The sequence below is a fragment of the Calonectris borealis genome, chromosome 7 (assembly GCF_964195595.1).
Source record: "Calonectris borealis chromosome 7, bCalBor7.hap1.2, whole genome shotgun sequence".
Lineage (NCBI taxonomy): Eukaryota > Metazoa > Chordata > Aves > Procellariiformes > Procellariidae > Calonectris > Calonectris borealis.
Window position 1 is genome coordinate 5,641,263 of NC_134318.1, and position 21,205 is coordinate 5,662,467.

General features: G+C 40.0%; 1 protein-coding gene across 10 annotated transcripts; it reads left to right on the top strand.

The window, feature by feature from the left end:
* The first annotated feature begins 5 nt into the window (after positions 1 to 5).
* Positions 6 to 20,271, top strand: UBE2D1 (ubiquitin conjugating enzyme E2 D1). Of its 10 annotated transcripts, none has more exons than XR_012674226.1 (8): positions 6 to 1,070; positions 5,128 to 5,190; positions 9,534 to 9,597; positions 9,692 to 9,723; positions 12,521 to 12,598; positions 12,865 to 12,970; positions 15,262 to 15,371; positions 18,472 to 20,271. XR_012674226.1 is itself a non-coding variant. In XM_075154116.1 (8 exons), exons 1-8 carry the CDS (start codon positions 1,047 to 1,049, stop codon positions 18,515 to 18,517), a joined length of 465 nt encoding a protein of 154 aa, XP_075010217.1. In that variant the 5' UTR covers positions 10 to 1,046; the 3' UTR covers positions 18,518 to 20,271. The 10 variants fall into 10 exon arrangements, 9 of the variants coding, with proteins under 9 accessions (XP_075010216.1, XP_075010217.1, XP_075010220.1 ...); XM_075154116.1 differs by having other exon boundaries at positions 10 to 1,070; positions 15,320 to 15,371; XM_075154114.1 differs by having other exon boundaries at positions 25 to 1,070; positions 15,278 to 15,371.
* The last annotated feature ends 934 nt before the right edge of the window (positions 20,272 to 21,205 follow it).

Genomic DNA, 21,205 nt, shown 5'->3' on the forward strand with positions numbered 1-21,205 from the left:
GGCCCGCCCTTTAAAGGCCTCCCCGCGAGGAGAAGGGGCTCTCGGGTAGGACGGGGTGGTGAGGGTGGGTGCGGCTAACGCTGAAGCGCAGCGCGGAGAAGAAGGGAGGGAGGCGGCCTTGCGGAGCCCGGTCGCTGGCCTGGCGCCCGGTACAGGACCCTCCCTGAGGGTAAAGCGGGCTCTGAGGCCTGCAGAGGCCTCTGCAAGTGTAAAATGGGTGGCGGGCGTCAGGGTGTGTCCTGAGGAGAGGCCGGCTTGGCGTGGCCTTGCGGTTAGCCGCTGTTGAGTTACTGGGACTCTGCAAAACGCTTCGAACACGCCGTTGTATGAGCCCTCTCCTGTGTAGTTGTGGAGAGGTGAACTAAAGAGTGATACCCCCTGACTGATAGCTGCCTTAAACCTCAGCGACTCGGGTACCAACATGAGAATTACTAAAGTATTACCAGAGTCCTATACCTGAGTAAGGACTTGCTAGCCTGAGACCTACTCAACAGCCTTTTCCACCAGCACACCTCCCCTGTTCCTGTGGTACAGCACCCTGAACGCGACATCGGGCGTCTACTGACCCGCGGGTGCTGTAACTCCGAAGCTCCACGTGGTTGGCTTCCTCCTCTTCGCACCTCAGCGTGCCTGCGAAACGTGACCTTCAGGCACCGTTTGTTCTTTGGACGCAAACAGCCCAATAGTACTTTAGTTTCCCAGGGGGAGAGGGCAAGATCGAAACGAAGCCCCCTCGCAAAACACAGTACGTTTTAAGCGCCGCTATTGAAGTGTCACAGACGCGGCCCCGGGGCGGGGCGCGCACCGCCGGCCGCCAGGGGGCAGCAGCGCCGCCCGCCTCTCCCCACGGAACTGCACTTCCCGGCGCGCCCCGCGAGCGCAAGCGGACACAAAGGGCCCGGCGAGCGCGCGCGCGCCCCGAGGCCCCCTCCCCGCCTGCCTCCCCCCCCTCCCCGCCTACCGCGGCGCGCGCGGATGCCGTTACCCGCCCGCTCCGCCCCCCCGGCCGCGCTCCCAGCCGCCGCCGCCGCCCGCCCCGCGCTCCCATGGCGCTGAAGCGGATACAGAAAGTGAGTGGGGTCGAGCCGCGGGAGCGGGGCGGGAAGGGCCCTCCGTCCTGCTGCTGCCCCGGGGGTGGCGGCGGGCCGGGCCGCGGCTCAGCGGGAGGCGTCGCGGGAGCGGCGTTGCCCCGCGTTGTCTCCGCCTGAGGGGCCCGTCCTTCCACCCTCCGTCGCCCGGGTCGTGCCCCCGCTGCCCTCCCCTGGCTGCTGGAGCCGGTCCCGCGGCCCCGCGGGGTCGCCTGAGGGGGGCAGAGGGGCCCAGCCCGGTGCGGGGCGCGGCTGTCCCGCTGAGGCGGAGCAGGGCGGCTCTGTCGGTCTCCTTGCGGTTTCGGGACGCTTCGCCTTCTTGAAGGTGTGTCCCCCCCCCAGTTAGTGTTTTAAACCGTCCTTAATAAACCGCCCGAGCCGTTTCCCGAGGGCACGGCCGTGTGGTTGTGAAGTAGCGGGTGAAAGGTGACGTTGCGTTGACGCGTTACCTTTAGTAGAGCGGTAAGTAAAATACCTGTTGCCAAAATATTGTGCACAGCTTAGTGAGCCATGTGCGGAAGGGTTTTTTTCCACATTAGGAAGTGCTCTCAGCCCAGTACTTGACATGACCTTTGAACGTATCCCGCTTGTAGAGTTTTTGGATAGTATTCGTAAATGGCCAGGTTTTAATTGTGGAGTAAATTTCTAGATTCCTGTTGTTTGGCAAGCCCGAACTGGTCATTGTACGCTACAGACAAAAAAAAGCAGTATGGATGATAAACATAGAAGTTTAGTGAAACGCTAGCGTGTTGGCCGTGTTATAGAATACGTGGTGTTTTGTTGCTGTTGACGCGCCATGTTTAGTCACTGTTTGTGCTATACTCGTTTAGTGATGGTGATGTAATTTCTTGTTCTGGATTCCCTTTGCTATTGGAAAATGTTGGTATTACAGAAATAGAATTCTGTAATGACCAGTTGACCCTGCAGCGAGCAGGTTTGGGATACCCTACAATAGATACAAAATTATTTGGATGGGTTGCTACCAAAAGTTGCTAGTTAGGTCTCATGCTACAAATCTTATTATGTCCTTACAGATAATTGGGGGACATTTTTGTTGCTTCGTATCACGTACTTGTTATGAATGTTGCATTTGAACATTATATAAAATACTACTAAATTACTACAGTGATTTTTCTGTAGCAATAACTCTGTTATGCTTCTACATATTATGGGAATGCTTTGCCTCTTCTTGGCTTTTTAATTTCCCACCTTTTCTTGAATATCTGCTTACCTTTGTGTTTATAAGAATTGTTCTGAATACCTTCTCTTTCCTCTTCTTGATCAGTTTCATTCTGCTAATGTGAACAGACAAAGAGAAAGTGGAAAGTCTGGTAGTTGTCTGGTATTTTTGAGATGGAGTGGTAGTTGTGGTCTTTCAAATGAGGTCCTGCTAGAATAGGATTGTTCTCAGTATTTTTCTCTTACTGCGTTCCCTGCATAATGTTTCTTTCTGCTTTAGAGACATCCACGTATATATTGGAAAGCCACAGCTTTCTTTAGTGTAGCATTTAAAAACTTCATGTTCAGTAGTTGTGAAATTTATGGGTAGGCTATTTATGAAAGAGTATCTTTCATCCTGTTAGCCTTATTACTGTTTCTACTTATTAGATTCTGTTTCTACTCTTTGAAAATGAAGAAATGCTAACCAGGATGCTGACTTCAAGGTAGTGTAAGATTTCCTGCTTATGCAATAACTTCTGTCTGAAACATGAAGATATGTCGGGGAAGGAGCTTCCAGAAGAGTTGAGGTTAGATTCAGAACTGGTTGCCTCTTGCTTCTAGTTTGCAGCAGAAATGACTATTGCTGGCTTTCTTTTTTTCATCACTATCTGCTGCCTTTCCAGGGCAAGAAAAAGATACTGCTAGAGGGATTTGGCCAAGAGCCTGCCTCTGCAGCAGTAGAAGAAAAAAGTGGCAAGGAAATAGGATTGTTTCAAATGGAAAGTTAAAATAAAGGGGAAAAGTTTGAAAAGACAAACTGTCTTGATGTCACTGTAATTTGTAGAGCTTTCCTGAAAATTATGAAATGTATTTGTATGATGGTGTGTTTTTCCCATCTAACTTCCTGATGTTTCAGACTGGCTATAAAAGTTGATAGCTATGTTGTATCTTAAGGGTAGGAAGGGATAAGAGCTGGAGTAGAGGAGATGCTGTAAGGACTTCATAGTTTCAGAAAGTGCCTAGAGGAACTCTTTGGAGAACAAAGCGCTGTCAGAAAACACAATGGTATTACTTGGGAGCTTGTCAGTCTAGACATACTGTCTCAAGTTAAGCTTGGGTGGTTTTAGGGTGGTTCAGAATTGTACTTTAACACAGCTAAGGGATTTTGATGGCAAGCTCGAGTGTTTGTTCACAATAATTTTCATAATATGTGTGTTCAGGATGATAGTGCCTACAGAGGAAGCAAAGCTGTAATACGTAGAAATGTTAGTAAGCGTTTTTTTGTCTTGTACCGGTTGGGACTCCAGTTTCTAAATAGTATTGCCATTGTGATCTGTGTGGTTTCATCCCATCTTTCATGGATCTGCCTCGAGGGACTCCTCAAAGGAGGACAGCCTGCAGACTTCAAGACTATAGACTAATAATGGAAAGATGTATTGTGCTTGGGAGCTTTCTTAGAATACAAGCAGCTGAGTAACGAACGAACAAGCTGATCGTTGCACATGAAAGTGCATCAACTTACTGCTGAGGGTGGAAGAGCAGTGCGGACATGAAGCCCTGCGGTGTAAGCATAGCTGTCAGTGCCACCTCCACGACAAATTCATCTCGGAGTTCTTGGAAGGATGGGAGATTCTTCATCTTAAGCTGAGGTGCCTGTGTTAGTTCACCTTGTCGGTGCTTTACTCTGCTGTAGCATGAAAGAGAGGCAGTATATTTCTACGCTGTCAAAAACTTCAGGCTGCGCTCTATGCATGAGGTAGAATAAATGTTCTTTGGGGCCGGAGTTGCTTCTTTGTAGTCTGTGACGCTCCAGTGAAAGAATAACCCACGTTTTTGTAAATTCCAAATGTTGCAACTTATGAAAACAAAACAAATAGTGTAGGTTTTAATTGGGATGGGATGTTCTGCAAAGAAGCCTTTATTGTTACCTCTGGAAATTGAGACACGATGGCTTTTGTGCAAGGTAGAGAATAATTCAGGCTGACAGGTTATGTAAGTTAGTGTTTAGGTCAGTTCTGCTGTCTGCCCTGTGCAGAACCATTTTTCTGAGATTCCTTTTCTGAATCCTTTGTTTACGTACCTAATTGCGAGTTTGCTGTCCTGTCAGTTCAGTGTTACAGTCGAGGAGATTGTTTTCATCAAAAATCGGATACTTCTGGGTGCTCCTCTAGTGTTAATGAGGGGTGATGTTAGGCTTGTTAATGGCTCAGGCTATTTTGAAATATGTACAAAACCATTATTTACTTTTGCTATACTTTTGTTTTACTTTTTAAAAATGGATTTAGAAGAGATTTTGAAACCAGTGACAAACTATTTTATGAGGCATTTGAAGACTGGTTTAAAAATAGCTGTTGTTTTTTATCTTGTCGGTGCATAGTGCTTGATTGTTTTTCTCCCACAACTCAGTAAGAATAGCAGCATTCAGATATGTCAATGAACTATATGTCTGTTTGTTTCATATATGCATAGACTAATAGGACATACTGACTTGAATGTTTATGTTAAAAATAACTTTTGTTACTGTAAACTGACCCAAGTAAATAAAATTTTATCAATATTTGTGGTTTAGATTTTGACTTTAAACTGTTGAGTCACATGCTTCCTTTGGATGGTAATAAACATGCTAAGGAAACTCCTTTTTTGGGTCTGTGATAGAAAATGTTTTAATTAGCTTTCAAAACATCAGCTGTGATATCACAGCAATATTTTTTGCCTTAAAACAATGTGTAAAACCAGAATATATACTTTATTACTAAGACTTACCTTTGTATCAAGAAATGTTATGATAAATATTTGCTTTACGTTTACTACGTTTATGAAGAACAAAGAGTCCTTTAACTAGTGTAAGTATGATCACTGTTTTTTTTTTTTTGTTTAGACAGATGGTTCCAAACAGCATTACCTGATGGTTCCAAACAGCAGCAGCGTATGCATGGAGTTGGTAGGAAATGAGTCTGTGGTCTGCAGTGCATTATGTACAAGAAATGAAGAACATAGCTGGCAAATATAAAAACCTGTATTTTAAATAGCAGTGTGGAAAAAGGCTCTGGTTGTGGTTTTGTGTCGCTTAGAGAATTAAAATAGCTTTTAGTGATGCTGCCTGCAGTTTATTTTGGTCTTCTGATAGTCTGCAGTCTTTTTTCCTGACTACTTTTTTTGGAACTGAAAAAAGGAGACATTTTTAGGGCTTTTTTTTGTTACTACTCATGCTCATAGCCATTGAGTGTCCATGAGTACTATGCTGAGAATATTTATCTCCTTGTTATCAAAGTATTCTTTACGATCTTTCCAGTAGCTTTTTAGGAGAGAAGCCTGACTGCTAATGAAGTATGTAACTGTTAAACTGGCCTTCCAGTCTTCACCAACTTTATACTTTTATGAAATACATTCTGTATTATTCTTTGACAAAGAGCACTAGTCTGCATTCAGAAATACTTCCAGCATTTATAGCTTACCATGGCGTGTGTTTTACATCTGTTAAACTTGATTTTAAAATTTTCATCTCATGCTGCCCACAGAGCTATTTATTCCACCGTGTGTGTGGTGCAATGAAAGGTGATAATTTGGAGGCTTTGCTGTGTCCATTTCCAGTAATTGTTGTTTAGCATTTGTAGCATTATGCTAATACTCCTTTATTAGCCACACCTGGTCATGGACCCTGCTTACTTTTGTGCTCTGCTGCTGTTCTGTAGTTACAAATAGGAGAAATAGGTTACTGTTGCAACCACTGAGAGGCATAGAATTAGCAGTATTCTATTCTACTCTCTAATATTTCCTATGTTTGAGAGGATTAGAAGATTTATTCCTACCACTGTCCTCAGCCTGGCTGTTTTCTCTGTACAAGTTTATCCTGGCTGTGTTGGGATAGTGTGGCATGTGTTGGAGCTCATGATAGATGCTTTTATGCTGTGACGTTCACCAGTGCTTGGAATAGCTGATATTTCTGTTTGCATCTCTTGCAGACAAAATTTTGGGTTTGTATATTCTCATAAAAGACGTTGCACCGGTGTACACTGTAATTTGTAGTGTTGGCTTTCTCTTTTGGAACTGAATCTGCACTGCTTTGAGTTACAGATCCTGTTTGTTAGCCTCGCACCAGCATTTTCTATACCAGTAACTAAAAATATTGGTGTAGACAAGGCCTTGAAGTAACCGGACCTGCATCATGCAGCTACATAGTGATAATCCGTAAAAAATGGACAAAACTGCTGAAACCAATTAACTTAAAATTACAGGGAAGTCTTTAGTGTTGGCTGTGTAATGCCTTACATGCAGTTCTCTTGCACTTCTTGATGACGTTTCAGCACATTGTGCTTTGTAACTCTTCAGCCTTGTCTCTTGACACAGCAAGGTTTTGGGCTTCTTGTGAAGAGCATCTTTGCTGCTTTGTATAGAGAATTCTTGCATTCAGCATCTCATTCTTTTGTGAATGTGCAACGTCATGAAGCAGTTTTTCTACATCTACTTACTCTAGAGAATCATCACAGCTGTTCTGCAGTGTTCGGCTCTGGATGCTGGCGAGTCAGTCTGGCTCATGGGGGGCATTCTGACTATCTCCTTGCACCGTTCCGAAAGATGTAGGAAAGCTTGAAGCCTAAATCTTGCAGCTTTCCAGATACTTTTGCTTTGAATATGAAGCTTAAACAGCATAATTAACAGTATAAAGCTGAATAGTTCTTCGTTTTTATCACAGCTTGATCTGAGCTTCTGTATGTAAAGGCTCAAACTGTTAACACTGTCAAACCCAATTTACACAGTTTGATCATGTTACCATTTGTATTTTTAAACCACATTGGCTTCAATACATTATGTCTTATGATTGGAAGATATGGCTTGAATTTGCTCTATCAGGATTTTGAAGTTTGGTCTGGCTTTATATTTCCTAGCTGCAGAAGCTCTCTGAATGTATCTGTGAACGTTGCTGTCATTTAGTGAGGTTGGTTGAAGAGAGCCTTTTCTTCTTCATTATTAGGGAAATATTAATAGCAGGAGTTGATAGTTCTGGGTCTCATCAAGGTGTGATTGAAAACATGGGTTTTTTATCATGTACAAATTTCAGTGCCTTTAGCCTGAACAAATTGAAAGTGTCTACCTGAGGAGTCTTCCCCAGTTCCTACCAATTCTGCAGTGCATGTGTACATACGAATGAAAACCAATTTGTGTGGTTTTGGGGAATGCAAAGATCTTGAGGAAAGCATCTAACAAATGAGAGACTTGCGACTCCAAAATTAAGTGCTTGCCTAGCAGTTTGCCCGTGCATAAAGGAATGTTTGCATCTATTTTAGAGACTTTCTGAAGAGTTAAGCTACGTATTTTTCCTGTCATTGCCTTTAATTTAGTAGTCAGCCATGACTGCTATAAAACACGTGATTTCTAGGCTTTGAGTTCTCTGTTTTGGCTAACAGTCTCGTGTAGCTTGCTCTTTTTTAGTGGGTGTACAAGACAATCTCTGTTGGTTAGATCTTGAGTTGCAAATTAGAGTAGACGGTGGCTGTAACAGCTCTGCTGCTAGTAATGCTTGTTACAACTCCCGTGACTCCTGGAAATTTGAGACTTGTTGACTCCCTTCGTGTACTGGCAAGGACTTGGCTTTGCATAGATCACTGGTTCTCTATATCGCTCCCTTAGTGAAATTTGAATCCTCCAATTAGAAAGGGAACTGCACTTTTAAAAGGTTTTGCTATTGCCTTTATTAGTCAAAGACCAGCCCGGAGTGTTGTTTCTGGACCAGCATACAATTTTGCCAACAGAATAACATTGAGGGCAGACAAGTAACACTAATTGGCAACATGAGATATTTTAGTATATATCAAAGAACTGTCTCTTTTATTTTAAATCGCAAAGACTGTGAGGAGTGACTTAAGAGCAAGTAGTAGCGTTACTACTCTATTACCTGGTTGCAGATATGTTGCAATGCTTTTCTTTGAATTCAGGGACAAGGGTGGACCTGTAAGAAGTGTGCCTGAATTTAGGTGCCAGGTCCATGGTAACCTGGGTCCCTCGAAAAGAGAACTGTGTGAGTTGAAGTGTTTACTGGATGTCATAAGTGGATAAATATATCACAGCAGTTGAGAAGTGCAGAGTTTTAACCCTTCAAATTGTACGTAAGGTCTGATCATGCTACGTACACGAATTCTACACTTGAGTTAAACTTAGTTCCAATTTAAACTTTGATTTTGGAAGTGGTTGTCTTGACTAATGGTTTTGGGTAGAAATGTTTACACTGCTACTCCTTATGCTAAAATCAAGGAGATACTTGCAGACCTGCTTATGTCTATTGTTGACTTAAATGTGTATGTTTTGAGTAATTAGTTGACTGACTTACAGTGGCTTAGCACACATCTTTTAGCTTATTTCAATGGAAGTATTTACACATAATTGTTAAACTTACCGCAGCACAGTTCCTATCAGCTTAGAATTGGAAAAAGTTGTCATTAGTACAGGAAAACTTCAGACATCAAAAGTGGTGTATTAAATTAAACAAGGAAAATGAACCAACATTAATGCCTGGCTTGTTTTGCATTTGATATAGTGATGATAAATCAAATGAAACGCTGAGCTGGTTTTGTGTAATTAAATAATAATTTTAAATTATTTGGGACTGTGTGGACTTCTGTAAGAGAAATAAATCGGTTGACCTGCAAAAGCTTCTCTGAATGCTTCTCAAATTTCAACTTTCTTGGGTTCTTTTTAGTAGTCCTTTTTAAAAAAAAAAACATGCAGGGAATTAAATCAAGGCTTGTTAAATAAGGTGTAGAGCTAATATTTTTCCTTTGTTTTCTATTTCACTTAGGAACCTCTATGTTATCTTTATATATCATCTCTAAGCAGACTGCAAGCATTTTATGAGCTAGTTTAACTCAGCTAGTGTACATAGATTAGGCCAATACAAGAAGCTTTTGTAAAATCAGAAGCTAAAGGAACGGTCAGATTAGCACATCAATTTCTAAATTAAGCAGTGATTTTACGGAGAAATCAAGAAACCCCTCATATTCTTCATTTTATTTCTGTTTCTGCTTCAGTATTATATCCAGCTTATGAACTTGGCCATAACTCTTAAATACTTTCAGATATTAATTTATAGCACAATGTTGTCTTTAGCTGCAGACCTATGTGGCAAAAAACCCCTTTCAATGTCATTGGGCATTTCAGGTGTTGATTTCTTTAAAAATACCACAGGTCTATTTAACAAAATCTGTTTGCATTCTCACTTTTGAAGTGATGCTGCTGAGTGGTGTGTATTTTCATGTAGATGTCTGTCAAATATTTGTGTGTTTTTTACAGGAACTAAGTGATTTGCAGCGAGACCCACCGGCCCACTGTTCTGCTGGACCTGTTGGAGATGACTGTAAGCTCTTCATAGTACATTGTCACAGGTGACCTTTTTTTGGTTAAGAAAAAGCTCGGAAAATCTCTAATTGTGGTATTTTTTTGACTTTCAGTGTTTCATTGGCAAGCAACAATTATGGGACCTGTAAGTATATAATTCGTGCCCCTTAGAAAGTAGACCTGGTTTCCCTTTTTGTTACTGAAGGATTCATTTGGGCTTCTGTGAACATGGCAGTCAAGTTCAGCTGTGCTGTGTACAGATTAAAGGTTTAGGGTGGTATTGTTGTTCTTAGTAGTCTGGTACTAGTTTCTTTCTGTAACTGTTCAAAAAACTGTCCTCTTCATGAAGTTGGGGTGCTTAATCAGTTAGCTGCAATGTTTGAAGTGGTGATGTGGGCTGCAAAGTGAAAAGCTTGCTTTTCAAAGTTGATAATTTCAATTCTGGAAGATTCATCCATCTGAAAGGAGGAGGAGTGGGTGTAATCCAATGTTAAAGTTGGTAGCTTTAAACAAGAGTGATGTTGCACAGGGTGATTTGGGGGCTTTTAGATAGAGCTTGTTTGATGGCTGTGATGTGGCTCTGCCAAAAACAGATGGCTTTTGCAAACTGTAGACCAGCAATTGTGGGTTCTTTTGGTTTCTGTGTGAGAAAGGCCTGCTTTCCTTGGGTTGATGGAGATCTCCAAAGACCCCGTTTATGACTCTTGTCAAGGAAATGACGTAAGAAAGGACAATAAAGCTTAAGAACAGAAAGTTTTAGAGGAAAACTGAAAAGAGTTTCAGCATAAAGAATAAAGAACAACATGACCTGAGGGAAGGGGTGCTTATTAATATCATGGTAAGGAGTTTGTATGCCTAGTGGTTTCATTTTGGACTTGCTAGTTTGGAAAGAAGAGTTTCTGGTTTAGATGATGAGCTGAACCACTGTGTGAGTTGAAATTTTGAGACAATACTTAATCCATTAAGATGCAGCATCACTTGGTGGAGAAGAGTGGCATTGTGACTGCTTTGAGGCTATTTCTGCATTTTCAGCACAGCTGCTCTGAAGCAGTGAACTATCAGTTACTAATTTGTCAGTGGTATGCTGGAGTCTGTGGTCCAACTTGTCAATGGCCCAGTAGCAACTGCAACGATTGTGGCAAGTTTTTCTGTAGGATACTAATGCTTTTACTATTTTTCTTTAACAACTGTGTTCTTTCACATACAAAGTCATTCTGACTCTTGCCCTTCTGCGCTGCTTAAAAGGTGAATGGCAAAACAGCAAAGAAGTTAAGAGTTTACAAAAGCTTATGTGCCGATTGCCACCAATAATATCTCTGCTGAATGACTCTGATGACTTGAGTAAGGGAAATACTAGCACATAAACCCCAACTTAAATTCCCTTTTTTTCTTTGAGCTTGCAATTCACCTTCCATATTCTGTAGTGGAAAATACTCTTTTTTTCGCTTCAGGTTCCTCAGATTTCTCTAGTTAAAGATAAGAATGAGCATCTCTTGCCAACCTTTCTTGGCCATATCTGCCAATAAGAAAAGAACACAGTCAGCATGTTAATCCTTTGTCTTGATAACATAAGGAAATAGGGGTGCACATGCTGTATGTTTCCTGATGGCCTGAGGGAAGCATAGGGCTAAAGCTTACCTTCAGAATTCACTTTCCTATGTGTGGAAGTAGGGTAACCTCTTCTCCTGTCTATGGGCATCAGCAATTTGTTTTACATACCTTACTCAAAAAACATACTGTGACTTCACTTTGCCTTCTGTCTGACACTGAACTCGTCTCATCTTCAGCTTATTTTAACTTTGACAAATCCATTTAGTATGCATGCAAGCAGTCCTTTCAAACCTGATTGGAAGTACAGCGGCAATCTCTTGTGATGTTACCTAATGCTGACTTCTTAGCAATACTATATATAACCTGCCTTACATTGCAACACTGTCTGCATTTGAGTGTGTAAGACGACATGTCTTAGTGGACCATTTGTGACTTTACCTCTTATATTCATCTCTAAAACTGTAATTTTTGCTCATTTCCAAGGTAAACATTTTATTTAAAAAACAGTCTGCCTTTGCTTCCATAAGAAAACCCCAAAACTTGATCTTCTGCATCTTTGCTGAGATTGAGTTCCTATGTTGCTGTTTTAAACTTACCAAGTAATGAGAAAGGTTTTTTTTTTTTCCTCCTTCCCTTAATCAGAAGTGGCAGTACTGCTTTCTATCATTTAGCACTGAGACTTTTCCCCTCGCTTTTCTAGTTAATAAAAATGAAAGATTTCCTCAACAGATGACTGCAACAAAGCTATTTCTATCTATTAACTGTGTGCAACCTGGACGTAAACCTGTGCACATGTTCTCTAACAAAATGCATGTTCACAGATTTGTACAGGTCACAAAGATGTTGTGTGTTTTAAAACTCCCTGATGTCATCATGATCAGCTGAATTATGTTGGAAAATCCTACTCTTTGCATCTGCAAAGAGAAACCACTTCTTAAGGTAAGTATGTTTGTAGCTTAAGGATGGAGGAGGATCAGAGCAGCTGTGGTGTTGCACGGAGGCAGGATTTGGAAGACCTGCTCTGGGTTTTGTATTCCCCTTGGTGCGGTGGAGCTGATGGATCAGCAGTTTTGTAGCTCCACCAGTCAAACACTGCTCCCTCCCTTTCTCTCCCCCAAGAAGGGCAGCGCTCAGTAGCCGTGTTGCGCTACTGCAGTAGTAGCCATGGTTGGCTCTACTGTAGTTCTGCAGGCCAGCGGGAGGGTTCGATTCCCTCTGTGCCTTCCCAGTACACAGCCCATAGTGGGCTGTGGCCTGTAGCATGGGCTGTGTACTGGGGAAAAAATGGATTTTCTAAGATACTCATAGCTTTGGGAGGTTACCTGCGTTCAGAAGGGAAGCTCCAAAATAACTGAAATAGATTAATATGTTTGTTTTGTTTTTTTCCCCAGCCTGATAGTGCATATCAAGGGGGAGTATTTTTTCTCACAGTACACTTTCCAACAGACTATCCTTTCAAACCACCAAAGGTAAGTCCTTTCTCTCAAAACTTACCCATTTTTTTTGGTCAAAGCTTTGTTTCTGTGTCTTAGTTCTTTGAGGCTTAATTTTGAAAGTTAGAACCAGAAAGGCCAGCAATAGGATACGTGTTCATAGTGGATGAACAGATAAGACTGTACAATAGATTGTGTTGGCAGATCTAGTATGACTGCAACTGAAGGGACAATGTTAAGGGTTCCAAACGTAATAAACAGAGTTTGATGTTACTTGGTTTTTATTTATTTTTTTATTCCAGATTGCTTTTACAACAAAAATATACCACCCAAACATAAACAGTAATGGCAGTATTTGTCTTGATATCCTGAGATCGCAATGGTCACCAGCTCTGACTGTATCTAAAGGTAAACTCACAGATTTGCTAATGGATTTATGAAATTGCCTACACTGCCATGGCGCTTTTTTGTGTATTACTGCACTGTCTAAGGGTGGCAGTGGGAACTCATTTATCCTGCGTGTTACAGAGGTGGCAAATTGCACTGGAATTCTTGTTATGATCCCAGATCTCGCACAGTTTATTTGGAGTGTCACATCACATAAAATACTATATGCATGGTAAAGAAATGCTCTAAAACAAGTTGAGTAAGATAATAAATGTCCAATTAGCCTGAAATTGCAACTTCTGTATTATAGCTGACTGTGCATGCAGAACTGAGGAGAAACGGGTGAAGAGAGGTTCAAAATCAAATGAATTTGGATGTAAATGGAAAACCCTGATACTGATGTGTGTGGGCTTACCTGATTGCTTATTGATGGCTCTTTGGGTTGCCTGAGCATCCTTGTGTGGGCTAAGGTCTTAATTACACTTTATTTTAAAATGAGATAATTGTTCTGGTTTGCATTCCTCTGTCAGATGAATATTTTAAAATGTAGCAGCTTTCAAACTCATCAGTAAAAGATCTGTTAAAATATTCTAGTCCCATAGTTAAACTTTCTCCAGTTGAACAATGTAAATTTTTGGAACATTGAGGCTACAGTTAAGCAGTTCTTTTGTTGTAGGCATTTTGTGTCACTTCAAAAGCTGCTTAAAATGTGGGTGCTGTCATTGTTTTTTCTCACCCATCTTCAAAATGCTTAGGCACACTCTTAGTCATATTACAGAAAGTTCTCATGTGACTCAAAAGGTTAAATAGTATCACATCTTGCTTACGTGCTTGAGAGCTCTCTAAACCATGTGCCTTTTTTTAGAACAGTGTCATTGCATTTGGTGTACAAGCAGGGAAAAAATAGTTAGTCTTTGTCCAATGGAAATTGCTCTATGCAAGCGCAATTGCTATACCTCCTTGGAAAAGCAGCTTCTGCTCATAAGTAACAACCCTGTGCAGTAATCTCACAAGCTAAGTAAAATTTAAGTTTAACACTGTCTCCTGATGTAGTTGCTGAAGACATGAATTACTATTGTGTGTAGTTGGTATTAACTTTCCACAGAAATTGGTTGGTTGTTTTATTGCTGAGAAGAAAATGTTTCTAGCTATTTAGAAAGTATTCAGCAAATGAGAGTTGGCACTTATATCATGTTTAACAGTTGGCATTTACAACTGAAAACTCTTTAAGTTTTTAGATCTTCAGCACTTTTCTGTGTCTTTACTTGTTGAGCAATTCTTCAGTTATAAAGAGGAGCAGTCTACTGGTCTTATGTGTTCTGATTTGTCGTGCTTTTAATGTGCTTGCACATTATATATTTCATAAACTGGAAATTAGCTCAGTGGCTTGTGGAAGTTTCTCCTTGATAGTTCTTGTTTTACTGAATCAAAGGATTACAACATACCGATAGCACCTCTGGTTGGTGTGACCAAGTATTCTAACCTGATTTTCTAATATTATTGGCGTATTTGGCGCTTAATACAATAAAATATGTCAGTATGAAGTGGTCGAACTTGCTACAGCTGAAAACAGGTATTAGTCCAGGCTCTTTTGTAACAAGACAAAGCAAGGGAAAAAAATCCTATTTTACAGCAGATTCTCATTGTAGCATCAAATTCCCTTTCGCTACACGTTTAGTATTGCTTAACTGTGTACTCTTGTATATTAGGTTCTGAGTACAAAAATAGAAATTTCTTGAAAAGTATGGATGGAAAATATTAGAAAATTCAAATATCCTTCGTTCCATATCAGAAGACGAATACAGAATTGTAAATTAATACCTGCATATAATAGTGATGAAGTATTTTCCCAAAATGGAAGTCACACTTCTATCAAATTAAGTGAAATATTCATATGAAGGAGAAAATAACTGTCAGCCTAGAAGTGGAGAAGGATATGCACAAATAGAGTATTGCATGGCAGTGTAATATTAACAATTATCTTAAGATGGAAGAGCTTAGTTTGATCAAATATTTGTAGGAAACTACGTAGTCTGTAGTTTGTTTAATGTTCCTAGGTTAAAACATGGGAGAGAGATCATTACAAAAGGCAGAGGTCCATGGGTTGCAAGTTCTCTAGGCTAGTATCAGGTGTTGTTTACTTAGGACCTAGAAAAATGATGCTGTATAAACATTTCTGAGCAGAACTGCTATGTGAAAGCTTAATACTAATATGCATTCTCTTTCCAATCTCCCTTCCACCACCCTCCTTCAGTGTACTGGAATATATTAAAGGATTATAGAAATAAAGCAAACTAACTTGTTTAATCTAGTGTCTCTTTTATTTAGTTTTATTGTCCATATGCTCCTTACTTTGTGATCCTAATCCAGATGATCCTTTAGTACCGGATATTGCACAGATCTACAAGTCAGACAAGGAAAAGTAAGTATAACATATACATATTTGTGTGTGTGGTACTTGCAGGTGGTTAACTGCTATACACCTTCTATCTTAACTTTTAAAGATGCTCTTTTCATAGATTTCTACAGGATTAGATTTTTAAATCTTGAAAATATCAATCAGTGGAATGGCAAGCAGGAAACTGTAGGCATACAGAGCTGTTGGATACTTACTTTTTTTTTTGCACTTAGTTGCATAAAACCTTCACAGTGTTGTGTTGTGTGTTTATATTCATTGCATGAAAAATCATTTCCCAAATATGAATTATTTGTTCTACTGTGATCCTCTGGTTATAAAACCTGTGCCTTTAGTAAGATGTTAGATATGAACAACAAACATGTTTTTGACACAATTTTGTAAAGGTAGGATAGGCTAATACTCAGCTCTGTTTAGTGCTAAGAACCATTGTCACATTTATTGCAATTTGCAGCATCTTACAGAGAAAAAGAACCTCTTTTACTTTCTGGAACAGCTGTAGAACTTGCAGGAAGTTTCTGATCTTGGGTAGGTAACATGGACAGCACATAACTGAAACATTACATGCTTCTGGACCAAACCTGATTTTGATTTGAGGAGTTTTAATTCTAAAAGTACTATACTGACTGAAACATCTATGCTGGGGTCTTTTACTTAGTGTGGAACAGTCAGGATTTCCCAAAGTTCAGTTTTAAGGCTTGCTGACTCCCTGTTGTACATCACTCCTAAGGAGGGGTTTGTAATACTGTCTTATAACTACATACGTGGCTGAACCCTCACGATACCAGGTAGCAGGATTTAGAGATCACTAGCAAGCCCAATGCTTGGCGTAGCAGAGTTTCTTTCTAGAGGAGTACCTCCCTAGAGTGACTCCTTTTGCCACTCGAACTTTGAATAGTGAAATTTGTGGGTATCTAAGCAGTGATGCGTTGATTTCTTAAGAGTTTGTTGCGGTTGTGGGTGGCAGGAAGCTCTGGCCCTTTATTCCACAGATTAGACTGCATGATTTCCAAAGGGTTCCATGGAGGAAATACTACCTGTGTGAGATTTTCCATCTTTGCTGCTTTCTGCTGATATATCAACTACCTGCTTCTCCTGGGCTTACAAGCTTTAAAAACTTCATGTAACCTTCAAAAGGTTACAGAATCAGTGATCCAGGAAGGAAATATTTTGCTTACCACTGGGAGATTCTGTTAAACTCTGCTGCTGTAGGTATTTTGAGCACAATCCAGGATGTAGTCTACAGTCTATCAGCATGGCCTGAGCTGTCTTCTGTAACAGGGTTTTAGCACCCGTGGATTTTCTAGGTGTGTGTGGGATTAAGGGAGGCTGAAACACAAGACAATTTAGGATAGTAACAAGGAGTAGCAGTCTCTAAGGTTTTCCAAATACATCCAGTCCTAATTTGCCAAGAATGGAATAACCTTCCCCAAAATGAATCTGTCACAAATTTGCTGGTGGCCTTGACAATAAATTAAATAGTCATAGCCATGCAGCACATTCATAGACAGCCTAACCACCGCCGTTTATCTGACTACTTCTTCAAGCTGTGGAAAAGGTTATGGATTTAGTTTGGGGCAGGCTTTTTATCCTTAGTACTTAAGCTGCTTTTTGGTAACCTTGCTGTTAACTGTTTTAATTGTTAGACTCTCTGCTTCAGATTCTGTGGAATGTTTGTGATATCCAGAAGAATTTTTGACTTTCTGGTTAACTGACTGAGAAATTGTTTGGTACCTATTTTTTAGTACTGAGCCATTGAAGACTTCTTGCAATGCATGCTCTTGGCCTGTGGTTCATCACATATCACAGGTCCATGAAGATTTGAGTAATTGCTTTTACCTTGAGGACTGGATAGAGGAGGAGTGATGTAGAAGTTACATGGAAGCCTATGGTCTAGTATTTCACTCCCCAGAGTAAGAATTACTCAAATGGCCTTTTTCTGACAGTTCGATGTCTGATACAATCAAATTGCATAACCCACTTCTGAAGTGCTTGAACTCTGTGGCTTGTACTGCAAAGCAGATAGTGTTCAAGTTGAGGATGCTGTGTCTCAGCTTCTGCCCATTGTGTCTCAACTTTTGTCCATCCACTTACTTCATAGTGATTTCAGCTATTGTGCCTCCTGTTTTTGAAGGAAGTGAACAAGGGATATTTCTCTGTCTCCAAAACTTGAAATGTAATCATTGCTGGAGAAAGTGAGAGAACATATAGTCTTGTCTCTAGCTTTATCTTCTTATGCTGATCACCTATTAAATTTTTTTTATCTCAGCTTGGATTTAGGAAATGAAAGATATGGCTGGTTACCCCTGAGCATTTATCTTGTGGGTATTTTACTATAAGTAAAAATCCAAAGACTTGTATGGTAGCATATTCTTAAGAACAAAACCAGATAGTACGAGTTGCTATACTGATCTTAAGAAATGGATTCAAAAACTTGTCACGGTTTTCTCTGGAGGACCCAGAAGAAAGTGAATCTAGTCTGAAGAGTGGAATGTAACAAATGTGAGGGCCAGAGGGGACAGTTATTGTCTCTCTAAGGACATTTACCTTTGGGAGCGCTAGTCAGCTTCATATCAGAAGGAAAAGACCCAAGACTTAAAATCTAGTCAAAAATGCTTTTCAGGAAATTTTCCTTTCAGGTTCTGAAATGCAGAATGGAGAATTAAAAAAAAAAATCATTGTGCCTTCTATCCCCACCCTTTCCAAAACCAGTTAATTATACTGAATTTTATGCAACTGAAATGTGTGAACTTTGTCAGACTGTTAATAGCATACACATTTAGGAATAATTGACAACAAATTGCTGTTAAGGTACAAATAAGGGAACCAGTTGTGAAATGCAAATTAAGTATGCACAATGATGTGCATTTTAATGCAAACCTGTGAGATTGGTTTTGAGTTTGAGTCTAAATAGCTTTCATAGGTAGCCCTAGAAACCGAACATACAGTGGGTATATGTTTCTTGGCTTTTAGACTACTTTAACGGTATTTGAGTCAATGCTGAGAGGTGAAAAGCTCAGTAACATCTGTATTAAGGAAGTATGTGGCCATTATCAATGCATCACTAACAGCTTTTCACTGTAATGCCTTCTTTCTGCACGTACAGATACAACAGACATGCAAGAGAATGGACTCAGAAATATGCAATGTAAACTTGTGAAGACTTTTTCATATACCACAGAGTACTGTAAATTCTAGGTTTTTTTCAAAATTAGAAGGAAATGGAGAACAGTTTACTGTTTCAATGTATCATGATGCCCCTTGAATTTTTTTCACCCATATAAGTGTGTTTCTGGAGCAAGGGAGAACAAACTTCCAAAAATAACCTTATGACTGTGATAAGAGTATTTATCCTCTTTGAATGCTTTGCAGAAGACATTTATTACGGTTTTTAAGAGTTGGACATCTGCATCTTCAGACTACGAGATCCATAATGCAGTTGTAAAGCAACCGAATTATTTTTGCTGGAAAAAGTAGCTGGTTTTATGTGATGAATACTGTATGTGTGTCCTTAAAATATGTTGTCCGTTTCATAAGTATGTTCAAATTTCATTTTGTTAGTTCACTTACATAATTTGTATTTTTTTTTACTGTATAGACTAAATATTTTATTTACCATGTAAGTCATTTCATTTTAGACTTACTTGCTTGTGCACAGTATTGACAAGATACAACTGCTAGTAATGAAAATAACTTGGAGTATCCCACCTGTTAGGATATTCTAAAGACTGACTGCAGATTTCTTAAAACCTAAAATGATCTTTGCACTGTAATTCTTTGTACGCTGATTATGGAGAAACACTTGTTTTTGATTCTGTTGCATACTTGACTTAATTTTATTGCAATGTGAACTAATTGCACTGCTATGTAGAAAGATATGTAACCGTTTTGTTGCTATTCACAAATGATTTTTGACATGTGGGCAACATAACACTATCACAGACCTTTTACAAATCTAAATGTAGCCTTTTCCATATAAATAAAATGCATTTTCTACTACTGGTCTTGGCTTTTTTTTTTTTAAATCATGCATATCCTTAAAGTACTTCTTCTAACATCAGAGAATCAAGATATTAAGTGTGCGTGTGTCTTGTAGACAAAAGGGAAAATGAAGCCATGCATCACGTACTACTTATAACTTGCAATTAATTTTTATGCTAGCTTTAGTCTAATTTATTTAGCATGCTATGCCCATTGTTTTATATAGGATTTCAACTAGTTTAATGACATGTTACATTATATCATTTATGGAGGAAGTAACCACAAGTGTCTGAACATCAAACACCTCAGTTAAGGTGGTGCATTTGCAATATCAGAATGTTACAGTGAACTTCTCACACCTGAAGCTAACTTTTCCATTAACTGGCACTTCAGTTGCTTCAGTCTATGCATGTGGAAAACCAATAGTGCTGGAGAGGGGCAGTCTTTTCTTACAAAGTAGATTAAAAGCAGAAGAATTTTGATTTCCTACTGTACGTTCTTCTTGGGTATCTGAAAATAAAAATGCATGACTAATGTTTTTTGTCTGTACCTGGCACGTGAAAGAAAAGTGACTTGCAGTTGGGAACTTTGTCATCATATAATACGTTTTTGAGACTACAAAAATATTTGGGTTTTTTGCTGTAATGAGTGCTGAACTGGAATCAGGGTTGTGGGCGGGAAGCGTGCATAGTAGGCACTTTTATTCCTACCGTTGATATATTGTTGCCTTCATGCTTGCTGACTTACTGACCCAAATGGCATAAGTTGGTCACGTATGGGAAAACGTCACCTCTGTGCTACAGTTGTATCTATGATGTAATGATGACTTTTGAAACAAAAGCTTGATGGAGAGTGGCTCTGTTGATCTTAAAATATCCTTGTTCGCTTCAGATTGTAAGCTGAATAAATGTGGGGTTTTTTATTAAAATGAGTGCTTCGTTATACTTGAACTAGGACAATGTAGCTAGGAAGGCAAAGCCATTGTTTATACTTATTGCTAAAATGGTGGTGGAAGACTTTGACCATCGGAATGTGTTCCCAGAGCTTTGATTGTTTTCTAGATGGGGAGTAATACATTTGTACTAGAAGTTATTTAAATGTTTGCAATATCTGTATTGAACTGTGTGAAATTGGAAGTTTGACTCGTACCTCAGAATAATCTCTTTCTTTTGGTTTACTGATTTGTGTTAGCAATGGTTTGAAAACACTTGTACTTCTACTGCTAATTTTTCTGCTGTGGGCCATATGCGCAAGAATGACTTTCCATCACAGTGCAAGACCAGCAGGATGATCAAAAAAACCAAAGACTGACATAATGATTAAGGCATTCTGTACTAAATACTAAAAAAAAATGTTCTACTAAAAAAAATTGTCTTACAAACACGCTGTTTTAGAGGCATGAAAGTCAAGTCTTAAATCCTGCTGCTTCTCCTAGGATTTCAAAAGCAGAGTGTCTAACAGGCTATTGGAGATGAATATGTTACTTCAACTTTATTCTTTCAAAGAGTTGGTCAGATTTCATCTACGGAGGTTAAAACATCTCAGTCAGAGTTCCTCTCTTAATGCTTTTTACAGTATGTGCTATTTTAAGGGGGGAAAAAAATGACAGCTGAAAGGCTACTGCATCCTGTGGTGTTCACTGTGATGGAGAAAAGGGGCATCGTCCCGCCCCCTTCTCTCCCCTTCGGGCCCGCTTCAGCCCCACGGATACCCCGCTTGCTGCTGCGGGGAAAGGGCTGGAACCGTCCTGCCAGTTTTTGGCCACGGCTCATCAACTTCTGCTTAACTGGCCGCTGTGTTGTTCTCTGCCTGCATATCCCCCCCGAGGCCTGACCTGTAATAAACACGGAAGAAAACTC